The sequence below is a fragment of the Oncorhynchus nerka genome, linkage group LG18 (assembly GCF_034236695.1).
Source record: "Oncorhynchus nerka isolate Pitt River linkage group LG18, Oner_Uvic_2.0, whole genome shotgun sequence".
NCBI lineage: Eukaryota > Metazoa > Chordata > Actinopteri > Salmoniformes > Salmonidae > Oncorhynchus > Oncorhynchus nerka.
Genome location: NC_088413.1, coordinates 69,343,796 through 69,356,542, shown reverse-complemented (window position 1 = coordinate 69,356,542; position 12,747 = coordinate 69,343,796). Strand labels below are relative to the sequence as shown.

General features: G+C 41.0%; 1 protein-coding gene across 3 annotated transcripts in view; it reads left to right on the top strand.

The window, feature by feature from the left end:
- The first annotated feature begins 5,046 nt into the window (after window positions 1-5,046).
- The window catches only part of LOC115146512 (arf-GAP with SH3 domain, ANK repeat and PH domain-containing protein 2-like), a 101,566-nt gene continuing 93,865 nt past the window's right edge, over window positions 5,047-12,747 (top strand). For 2 of the 3 annotated variants that reach the window (XM_065004307.1, XM_065004304.1), the window contains exon 1: window positions 5,048-5,581. In XM_065004307.1, coding sequence (XP_064860379.1) covers window positions 5,456-5,581 — 126 coding nt within the window. In that variant the 5' untranslated portion in view covers window positions 5,048-5,455. Of the gene's footprint in view, window positions 5,582-12,747 lie in introns of all 3 variants that reach the window. The other variant, XM_065004306.1, reaches the window with a different exon arrangement.

Below are 12,747 nucleotides of genomic sequence, written 5' to 3'. Positions count from 1 at the left end.
TTCAGATGCGTTACAATTACCAAATCTATTGCCGAAACACTACCAGTATACCAAATATATATCACTGTTCCAAATGTGTTTCTATATTATTTAGTGTATTGTAGCTAAGGAACAGGTGCTACTTAGTTGATTGCATTCCAGGGTTTGCGATTGAGTGAGAGGATTCCCTGGGTGGGGGTTAGGACGTGATGAGGTGTGGGGGTGGGGTGTGGAGACCAGGAGATGGTGAGGAGGGTTGGCATGTTCCTTGTCAGACAAAATGAAAGGACTGAGACACCCTATATGCCTGGGCAGGGTTGGGGAGTATTTGATTACATGTAATCGTTTAAATGTAATCATATTACAAACAATTCAGAAAGGATGTTTGCGAAAAAATAAATGATAACTTTCTTTTTCATAATAACATTCAGTTTAGCATTGAAAAAAGCATAAAGTTTAAGATTGTTCCACCTGAAAGTGTGACCACAAGTCAGAGACCACTATGATGACACAACAAATGCATGTTTTTTTTTGTCTTCTCATGCCGCTTAAGGGGAAAGTAATCCAAAAGTAACTGAAAGTCATCAGATTACATTATTGAGTTTAGGTAAACCAAATGTTGCATTACTGATTACAATTTTGGACAGGTAACTAGTAACTGTAACGGATTACGTTTAGAAAGTCGCCTACCCAAGCCTGTGTCTGTGCTTGTGGGAACTAATCCTTCGGGAAATCATAATGACTATACCATTTAGACATTACTCCAGGAAGATGTCATTGGTAGTCTATTGCACACTTCCTAATGTTCAGGTCTTTAGAGATGCTTTTAATTGGGTGTTTTTAAGCGGTAAATCAATAGCTTGATGTCCTTGATCTTTTCAAGGTTGGACAACAAGAGTCCTACTGCAACTCACCTTTCAAAATATCAATCTCTGTTTATTTACTTATCGTCACAGTTAGTGTAATGACAATATTGACAATGATAAGAAGAGGTATTGCCTGCATTCAGTCCATGTTATAAGTATGAGTAAGAAGATGCCAGCTGGTCTGTTGATGAAGCTAGCAGGCAAGAGTGAAAGGTGCAAAGTATTTGACAGTGATGAGCCGATGACATCACATTTCATGCACCACCATCTGTGAGTTATAAAAAGCTCATAGAAGAGGATTTGTTCCAATTGTGAGAGAGGAATTGGCTTGTTACAGAGAACCACTCCCCTCCCCCATCTTCCATTTCCCTCAGTATAGTTCCATTGTCCTACTGTAGACCAAAAAGAGCCTGAGAGACCATTCAATTCATGCCTGCATTCAGTCCATTTGTCTAACAAGCATTGGTTTAGTGTGCCCACAAAACAACATATTTCGGAAAGGCCAACAAAATTGACTGTGCCAGAGTAGCTAGGCATTCTTATTTATGGCAATTGCGCCCTCTTCATGTTAATCCACAAGAGACAATACCAAATCAGAGCACGTACTGGAATGTTATATTCTTCAGATCGAACATCAGCTTGCTCAAATCCTGTTTGAAAGTGGAAAATTATTTGCGTGGTTCTTTCACCTGCTACTTACACAACCCTGCGAAGGAATAAAGCCCCGGCAGTGGAATTAGGAAAAAGTGACATTACAACCATCTAGATCATTGCTTTGGCATGATGTTAGTTTCCCATAACAAGGAAGTGCCAAGTCAATGAAACTTAATTGGATGTGTGGGGTTTCTCTGACCAGAATCAGAAGACGGAATGTACCAGATCCCCACCCCATGGGTCGGCCTTTGCAATGTAGGACATAATGGTAATCATGAACATCCAAGAGACCTTTAATACAGAATGATGTCTGCTTTGGGCTACTGTCCTCTGTGTCTGCAACTGTCTTTGGATCCTGGATCCTGTGTAAGTAATACTCCATATCGTATGAACGTGAATTATGTATCTCTACACTGTAGTATGATTATTGTGAAAGAAGAAAGCCGTTTGGCATATTCTACGTCAAATGAAATGCAGAATCAAGGGATTGTTGGACTTGTGTTAGGTGCATTTGAAATTCTAATTTGAAAGAAGTTCTCCTCCCGCAGTGCCAATACCTTTATGTCATGCATTGATATCTGCAGTAACAAACACAGTTGGCTTTCCGAGTTGATATTCACTGCGTCTGATATTTTGATTATTCTCTGTCCGGCAGAGGATGTCCACTGACGAATAAACAATCTTATTTTCAGTTTATACAGGTTTTTCTCATTGAGATAAAAATAAAATTCAAGGGAGACCTGGTCCAAAAGCAGCAGGGGGAACAACGTTTCAGACAAAACAACTTACATACACTAACACAACATGAACAAAACTATAGACACACATACAGTACAACAATGACATATAACGTAAAGAAACACAAATGTCATAACTAAAAAACAATGATAATGATAATGATAATCCTTTCAACCACATCCCAGAGTGTGACCATGTGCAACAATGTGAAAACATGTTAATAATCAAGGTGGGATGTGGCTACCTTTGGCCTCAGTGCTGTAACTCTGGCTGGCAGATGTTCATTTGGGAGTGAGGGTCAGCCCGAGCATCCACACTATCAACTAGTTCATTTAGCAGCATGTTGAGAGGCGTTGCCCAGCTAAAATAATGTGTTGGGGGTACTGAACACAGCCCAGTGTTGTGATTTAAAAGCTGCCCAGGGTCCCAGCCTGCCGCTGGGTCTCTATTTATAAATGGTGGTGGCCCTGCCGAGGTTGAATGAACCAGGGAACATCAGCAGATTCTTCATCACAAAGCCCAGAAAAAACACAAGCCTACTGGGAGCTGAGTGAATCGCTCCTTCTAGCTCCCTCTGAAAACTACAGCGTGGGAGAGACTTTTTTTATTATTCTTTTTTTTTTTTACTTCTCAACAATGTTTTGGAAGCAATATGGAAGTTTAATATCTATTTCTGGCTGTACTTTCTAAAAAAACAAGTGAGTGTTTCCTCCCATGAGGATACTCTGCTCACTGTATCATGGCAGTACTAATATGACTAGATATAATTGGTGTATGCTTTTCTAGTAGAGTGCACAGAGATAGAGATAGTAATCCTCCACTAAATTATAATTTTAATGAGTCTTTTGTTCCGACGCAGCAGGGTGCAACGCTAGCATCGCCATAGTAGAAACTCCTTGTCAGTGTTAACATTAGTTGTATGAATGCTTCTTAAAATGGGAGCCTGCCTTCCCTCCATGACCAAAGGTGGACAGAGAGATGAGGCAGGAAACATGATGAGGAAGTGAACTGGAAGTGATCCTCGTGTCATAAGAACCAAGTGTTCAGGTCTCTGTCTCGGTCCTCCTTCCTGCCTATCTGTCTGTCTGTCTCTCTATTGGTCTTTCCTTCTCTCTACATCTCTCTCAATCCGTATCCTTCTCCTCTTGGTGAATTAGGCCTACTGAAATGACAGAAGGAGTCAATCAGGATTAAGGCTTTTACATTACAAAGTCTACCTGCTCTCTGGAGCCCTACAGGAAGAAAGCAAGTGCTACAGGGAGTTAGTGTTATCATCCATTCTACAATAAAATAATAATGAAACGAGAGAGAATTGGACATATTTTTAAACTACTATTTTCTCATATGACAGGCAGGATTGTTTGATGTAGCAACGTCAAAAGAAGGCTCTTCTGATGAAGACTTAAATATGCATGTTCTGTATTTAACACTGTATTCAAAGAGCTCATGTTTTCCTCAAACATAAAAAGTATCTACATTTTTAGCCATCAAACAGCATGGAAAATATGGTGATATAGCCTAACCCTTTTGCAAATGCACCATAAAATAATTAATAATGCACTCTCTAGTGACTTTCCAAGACTTTGAATGTCAAGCTGTTGCTAATAATTATTTAATTTAATTTTATAGTCCATTTAAGTGGCAGCTAGCCTTGCGCAGTGGTTCCCAACCTTTTTTGGGTTACTGTACCACCAACTGAATTTTGCCCTGCCTGGAGTACTTCTGAAGTACCCCCTCACGTGCATTTTACCAGTAGGTCTATGGTGTCATGAGTCTTCTCAAGTACTCCCTGTGTAACGGATGTGAAACGGCTAGCTTAGTTAGCGGTGCGCGCTAAATAGCGTTTCAATCGGTGACGTCACTTGCTCTGAGACCTTGAAGTAGTAGTTCCCCTTGCTCTGCAAGGGCTGTGGCTTTTGTGGAGCGATGGGTAACGATGCTTCGTGGATGACTGTTGTTGATGTGTGCAGAGGGTCCCTGGTTCGCGCCCGGGTATGGGCGAGGGGACGGTCTAAAGTTATACTGTTACATTGGTGCCGTGACCCGGATCACTGGTTGCTGCGGAAAAGGAGGAAGGTCAAAAGGGGGGTGAGTGTAACGGATGTGAAACGGCTAGCTTAGTTAGCGGTGCGCGCTAAATAGCGTTTCAATCGGTGACGTCACTTGCTCTGAGACCTTGAAGTAGTAGTTCCCCTTACTCTGCAAGGGCTGCGGCTTTTGTGGAGCGATGCGTCGTGGGTGACTGTTGTTGATGTGTGCAGAGGGTCCCTGGTTCGCGCCTGGGTATGGGCGAGGGGACGGTCTAAAGTTATACTGTTACACCTGTTTATAGGCCAAGTACCCCCAGGGGACCTAGTACACCTGGTTGGGAACCACTGGCCTAGTGGTTAAGTGTTGGGCCATTCACCAAAAGGTCACTGGTTTGAATCTCTGAGCCCACTAGATGAAAAACCTGTCAATAGGTACTTAATTTCTCCTGTAAATTGCTCTGGATAAGAGCATCTGATAAATGACAAAAATGGAAATGACTGAAGTAGGTCAAAACAATAAATGAACTGTAGTTTAATGTGCGTAGGAATTAAGAAAATAGATCTTTGTCTGACACAGTTTAATCTTAAAATTGATGGAAACATAATAATAAACAGATTCAGAATTATTTATATAGGCTATTTCATGAGTTTTGATCTACCTTAAAAAAACCTCTGGATGCCGCTGTAATGATGACAGAGACCACGCCTTCCATCGCCTCTGATTGGGTCAAATTGACCAGCTGGGGATCTCCATTGGATCGTGCACATCCATTGAATCCCTCCTTCACCTTTGTCAATTTCTGAGCTTGCATTAGAACGCCTCGTTGTTTCCCACGCTTGGAAAGAAGTTAACAGGCTTTTATCTGAGGTTCGGAAGAGACAATCATAGAAGCTTAATATTTTTGGATTTCCCTGCAAGTCGAGTGGGACCCGCCAAATTGACGGGAAAGAGCAGTGACCGCGAGCCATCTGGAATCGAAAAGGCTACCGCAGCGACTGTTACAATCAGGCGCGTAACATTGTTGCAGTGTGACTGCTCGAGCGCGAACAAGGGAATAACACACATCTAGCAATGGTTTACATGAGAGCATTTGATCAGACTTTTATATTATTGTAAACGTAAACTTCGAATTAAATCCCGGGTGTTTAACAGGAAGGAATACAATATATTTTCTAAAAGGATAAAGTATGCCGGACCAAATTACAGTGTCCGAGTTCATGGCGGAGACAAATGAAGATTATAAAGCGCCAACTGCATCAAACTTCACCACTAGAATGTCCCACTGTAGGAATACCGTGACTGCTTTGGAGGAGGTGAGTGGTGTGGTGAATTCCAAAGCCTATAGGCTACTTCAAGGTCCACATTCGGTAGCATCACCGGACACGTCGAAGGTTATAATGCATTACTTAGACCTAGTTGTACCTATGTTGGTTATAAAGATACTCTAAACTAACTGGCCAAAATGCTATATTATCACAGTAGGCTTTTTTCCGAATGGTTGGGCGTTTTCATCAAGCACTAGAGCCATTTGTTCTGCATTGCTCTCACACAGAGGAAAGTGGAAACTTGTTTTCTCCAATTAGGCTACTAATCGTCATTTATTGTACACCGTTCTGATGTTGCTGTTATGTACAGAATATAACAATAGCCACTTAGTTTTTATTGGATAATAGAACCGCATAATCGGTATTAGCTGCTTTGTTTACTTGGGACATCTCCTTTGACCATTAGTTTACAATCAACGATTTCAAAAACGAACATCTTGGCCCAGATGACAATATCGAGAGTTTGCCAGGAAAACATGGACAGTTCAATGGAAACAGTTATATCATAAAAACAATGGCTCTACATTTAATTTATAACAAAAAAAATGAATGTCTATTGAGGAATAGAAGAGCTTTGCAATTAATGTGGCACCTGTTCAATAAATTCGGTATTTATTTTGCATCAATAGGCCACGCCCGTGAATAGGACTTTTCCTGTGGTTTATAGATGGGTTAGCTTTGCCCCAGTATCTGTGCGTTTGAGAGGTCTTCATCAAACTTGTAGGTCGTTAACAGAAAGATCACTTCCGCTTTGTTCTATGAAAACCCACCACCTAACCCTAATGAGAGCACTGACTGAGCATTTCTCACATGGTTATCTTTTATTTTATTTGTGCCTGTTGTGTATTAACAGTTAAAGATGTCATCCATAAATGCCACATTTCATAGCAGTCATGTGTTGGGATAATACTAACTGGCAGTCAAAGGAGACCCACCCCTTGTTCATGTCCCCAAATCTGCTTTATTGCATGTGCTGCTTATCTTCATCCATGTTCATGAAATGCTGCAGGAGGGCAGGAGTTTTTTTTTGAACCTTTATTTAACTAGGCAAGTCAGTTAAGAACAAATTCTTATTTTCAATGATGGCCTAGGAACAGAACAACAGATTTGTACCTTGTCAGGTCGGGGATTTGAACTTGCAACCTTTCGGTTACTAATCCAACGCTCTAACCACTAGGCTACCCCATGCTAAACAAAGGTAGTCCGTTTGTCCTCCTCGTGCATGCATACACACAGACAGTATCTCCTTATGATAATACGTTTTCCCTCTCTTAGATATGACTCAATATTACACGCCTCAAACTTTGAGTGCATGTCGTCAGAATGATATCCTGGCACTGGATTGAGGCTTTGATTCCAGGGAAGCTCAGACTGATTTATCTACACATCTGAATTAGAGAGAAGGCTTGTGTTTCTAGAGGTGTGATGGGTCAGGCACCTGTTGGTGCTTAATCTTTCTACAGACACCTAAAGGTGGAACGCTGATCCCTGGTGTCAGTTTCGATAAATAAATAAAAATCTGGATCAAAATGGTTGGATTGAATTTAAGTGGCCTAGTGGGGCCAAGAGTTTTTTAAATTATTGATGACTTGACCAGGAAAAGCTGGTCATCACTTGTTACCACAGCGACAAAGTCATAATTATGGCTCAGCCCTGACTATGTCTACAACTTTTTTATATTTTTTATAAATCTGATTTTAAAACACACTGGTATCATTAAATTAAGACTAAAAAGCACAATTTTGTTTTCATGGCTGTGGTAACTAGTGACAACTGGAAATGCACTGGGTTATAGGTCGTTATCAATAAAACATCTCAATAGACCCCCAGCTCTGCTAAAACCGTTGACAACTACGTGCCATTTCCAAGGGATTGTTAAATACATTTGATAAATTACTTGGTTTTAATATCATCACCTCTTGAAAAGCATAGTCAGAACTACACATTTCAGATTATTCCACATTTAGCTCTATTATCAGAGTTATACAGCAAGTAATTGTATGCTTACATGACCAGTAAACATCAACTGATCTTTTCATTTTAGAGCCTATCCATTTGGCTTGTAGCTAGCTAGCTAATCAAACAATGTATCATTGGCTTTTGGAAAGAGCTTGACATCGACATGTCCTGGTAAAGATGTCAGTCGGACTACTGTCATCACCACTATAGATGGCAAGCAAGTATAGCCATCTAGTTTATCCCCTGAAAGTTAGCTTGTTGCCATATTGACATGATCTGTTATTAGCTAGCTAGCCAATTTGACGTGGTCCGTCAATCAATGCAACCTATCATGTCTGTCAGCAGCAATCGTGATTAAATACTTCACTAGAAAATACTTCGCTAAAAATACTTCACTAAAAACTTCGCTAGGTAGGTTGGAAAAGAAAGTACCTTATGTTTACTTATCACTATGTTTAGCCAACTGTACACAGGTTCTACTGGTAGCTTTCAAAGTAAACATTATCAGCTAATAGTACCTCTGCAAATGCTCCCTTCTGCTGCTTGACAGGCAGAGCCCACAAAGGATGGGAAATTCACCTAAACCACTCATACTGGTCAGGTATAGTTCACTTTTTTAAATTTTATATCACTCAAATATTAAATTAATGGTCACCAATATTGAGAGAGATCTTGAGGCTACCCTTGCGTATCTAGAAATAAATGATCACTTGATCTGTTACTTGCTGTATAATTTTGATGATAGAGCTAAATGTGCACAATTGTTTTGCATGAAATAATCTGACATTTCTAGCTCTGACTAAAGAAAGTGTTCACACCGCTTGACTTGTTCTACATTTTGTTGTTACAGCCTGAATTTAAAATGGATTCATTTCAGATTTGTTGTCATTGGCCTACACCCAATACCTCGTAATGTCAAAGTGGAATTATGTTTTTTGAAAATGAAAGCTGAAAAGCCTAAATAAGTTCAAGTAACAAGTAACATAAGTTGCATGGACTCTCTGTGTGCAATAATAGTGATTTTAGGTTTTTGAATGAGTACTTCATCTTTGTACCCCACACATACAATTATCTATAAGGTACCACGGTCAAGCAGTGAATTTCAAACAAAGATTTAACCACAAAGACCAGGGAGGTTTTCCAAGGCCTTGCAAAGAAGGGAACCTATTGGTAGATGGGTAAAAATAAAAAAGCAGACATTGAATATCCGTTTGAGCACGGTGAAGTTATTAATTACACTTTAGATGGTGTATCAATACAAACAGTCATTAGAAAGATACAGGCGTTCTTCCTAACTGACTAGGCGGAGAGGAAGGAGACCACTCAGGGATTTCACCATGAGGCCAATGGTGACTTTAAAACAGTTATAGAGTTGAATGGCTGTGATAGGAGAAAACTGAGAATGGATCAACATTGTAGTTACTTTACAATACTAACCTAATTGACAGAGTGAAAAGAAGGAACCCTGTACAGAATACAAATATTACAAAACATATTTTTAAGCATAGTGTTAGATGCATCATGTTATGGCTAAGCTTATGATCGTTAAGGACTGGGGAGTTTTTCGGGATAAAAACAATTATGTGAACACAGATCAAATTCTAGAGGAAAACCTGGCTCAGTCTGCTTTCCACCCGACACTGCAAGATTAATTCACTTTTTTTGGCAGGACAATAACCTAAAATTCAAGGCCAAATCAACACGAGTTGCTTACCAAGAAGGCAGTGAATGTTCCTGAGTGGCCGTGTTACAGTTTTGACATAAATCTACTTAAATCTATGGCAAGACCTGAAAATGGTTGTTTAGCAATGATCAACAACCAATTTGACAGAGCTTGTTGTAAGGCCTCATGTCTGTTTGCCCAATTAGACACTGCAGTAAACTGTGAACACCTCTACATATCGTGTCCAGCCAGTTGCCTGGACTCAGTAATATACTCACAAGGTGCCTTGGATTGCAGCAGTGTTTTTGAATGTGTCAGTGTCATATCTAGACCCATGTTCCTTCTTACTGCTCTAGTATTGTAATTTATGAGCTATGAAGAAATGCAAACCATATTTGATTAATCTAGATGTTTTTAAGGAGGTGAAAGATCGTGTGTGTGTGTGTGTGGTAGGTTAATCATGCCTATCAATGGACACTGCCACTGGGCACTGTCAATCAGAGAAGCAACGCCATATTAATATTTAATGAGGCAAACAGACAATTCCTATTCCTCCCTCCATGTTAATGGCTTAACAATAAAGATCTGCTGTATTTTCTGTATACACTAAAGGCTTTCACATGGGCATTAGGTGACATCACAGTCTAGCGTGCATAAAGGAGATCTGATGGCGCTGTTTTGGATTCCCAGCATTGCGCTGATTCTGTGACTAGAGAATTGTCTTGCTATAAAATTGCTAGCGTCTCCATTTTGCCCTTGAAGTGACAGCTGAGGACTGTCTGAATGTAGCCTATTCAAGTCTGTATTTCAGGACTGAAAAATGTCGACAGGGCAGCAATGTTTCGCAATATATAGAAAAACCATTGCCATTTCAGTTTTGATCATTGCCTTTGATAATTGTCAGCTTGGTGTTTTAGGCCTACACATTTTGGCATCCAAGTTTTGGTTTCACATTAAACCAGGCACTTCCGTGCTAAGGCTGTACTTATTGGAGTGAGAGATTAATTGTGGGAGAGGTGTGATTAGTGTGAATATCTGTGGACCAGATGGCATGACGTCTGCTTCACGTGGGCCGATTCCAGTCCTATGTGATGACAGCTTGTCTCTTATGAGTGCTCTGGAACGAGTGTTGTGCTCACCCTTCATCCTCAGACTGGACTGATGGCATTGACCAGGTCTGTTCAGATGAGCCTGCTATCCCCACAGTGTAGCACAGGGAGACACACTATCTAGGAGACACTGCCACTTACAGGGCTTAATGGGACCTAGTCTGTTGTGTGATTTATTTCTACATAAACCAATTACAGTGGACAGAACTTTAATTAGGCTTGTGGATTGTAAAAGCTTTGTCTCTCATCTCCAAATAAATGGGCTTAATGTGTCCAGCAGAGGTGGAGCTACTAAAAGAGTTACTCGGATTATCGTGGCCTAAAAACCACAACTATAAAAACAGTTGGTCCACTAAGAGGATGTTTGTGCCTTGTGTCATTAACGCCCCTCTGGGTTGCTGTAAAATGAGGCAACTTCTCCATGCCTTTGTGCTACCTGCCTTTGTTGTCATTTTACAAGAGACTTTGTTTATATTAGTCTGATCACATACATTCTCATTTTGAGCAAGGAAGTCTCTTTGACTGTGCAGAAGTTACTTTGCTTTGGCCACAGTCACAATGGGAACGAAGCCAAGTACTAAATTGCTGGTCTGACTGACTATCAGCATTGAACAACGGTTGAGTAATCCATAGTGTTTTGATACGACTGTTCTTTTGGTTTTATGGAACTTCAGCCGTTTCTGATTTATGGGTTGCAAACAAACTGCAGTTTCCTACTCAAAGGTAAATGTATGTTACAGGATAGCGCATCAGAGTGTGAAACCCACACGTGTTGCATTAACTGGGCCTATCCTTTGTGTTGGCCTGTAAATTGGATGATGTTTCATGTTCCCGGACTGCACCCATTGTGCAAACACGGGCCTTCCTTTCACAGAGAAACATTCCTGGATTCTGAGCATGGCAGTGGCCCACACACGATCACAATAGGGGGTCCAATGTTGGACCAGCCAGGCTCATTGACTCTGTCTCCTCCATACATACTGCTCATTTTTCTCAGTTGAATCATGGACATTTACAGCCAGCATTTTGCATGGATTTTTGTATCGTCCTGTACATACATTCCTGCACCCTCTGGATATTTTATCCCGGCAAGTTGTATTAACTGCATCGTTCTGGTTAGGAATGATGTCCAACTACATGGTTCTGGTGATGCATATTGTCCAACTACATCGTTCTGGTTAGGAATGATGTCCAACTACATGGTTCTGGTGATGCATATTGTCCAACTACATGGTTCTGGTTAGGAATGATGTCCAACTACATGGTTCTGGTGAGGCATGTGGTCTCAACTACATGGTTCTGGTGAGGCATATTGTCCAACTACATGGTTCTGGTTAGGAATGTTGTCCAACTGCATTGTTCTGGTGAGGCATGTTGTCCAACTGCATGGTTCTGGTGGGGCATGTTGTCCAACTACATGGTTCTGGTGAGGCATGTTGTCCAACTACATGGTTCTGGTGAGGCATGTTGTCCAACTACATGGTTCTGGTGAGGCATGTTGTCCAACTACATGGTTCTGGTGAGACATGTGGTCTCAACTGCATGGTTCTGTATGGAGATTATTGGGAAGTATCACCGTGGCATTCGGGGCAACTGTTTGCACCAGCCCTAATCTCATGTGCTGAGTCTGTTCTATGTATCTGGTTAACAATGAGGAAGTGGTCTCCACTCCATACTTGGTGGTTTCTAATTGAATTCCCCAAGATTGTGAAAAGCAGTGGATAGCGGATGCGGTGAAGGTGACAAAACACAAAGCGCATTCATTTCTTTATGAAAACAGTCCTAATGTTAGAAACAAACATCATTGTTGTCATTCAGAGAGACACTTATTTGTTTGCCAAGCTACACAGAATAATCAACAGGTTCCTCTTTGCGTACTGAGAAATGGATGCAACTTATATCCGTTATAAAAAGATAGATTATATCAACAATCTTCCAGCCACCCCAGGCTGCTTCACTCTGCGGTGTGTAATCTGAAGGCTGAACAGTAATATACTCCTGACTGTATCTACAGACAAATAGTAATAGGTTTTCTCATGGAGCCTGCAACCCTGTTCCCTCTAGATGAGCAGCCTGATGGTGTGTCCAACAACCATTCATTATTTGTTGTGATTTGGTATTTTATTAGGATCCCCATTAGCTGTTGCAAAAGCTGCAGCTACTCTTCCTGGGGTCCACACAAAACATGTGTCAGAGCTGTGTGTAAATTGACTATATGCAAACAATTTGTTATTTTCTTCCCGGGCCAGTGGAAAGCATCGCCTCATCTACTCAGAGATTCCTGGGCATAGTCTGTGGGACCCACCAGGCTGGGCTGGAGTCAGCACCTGTAGCGCAGAACAGGTGGCACTGAGGAACGTTTTAACAAGGCCTCAGACACCAAGGATAAAGTATGCAGAGACAATCGATGAATGAGCTGCCCA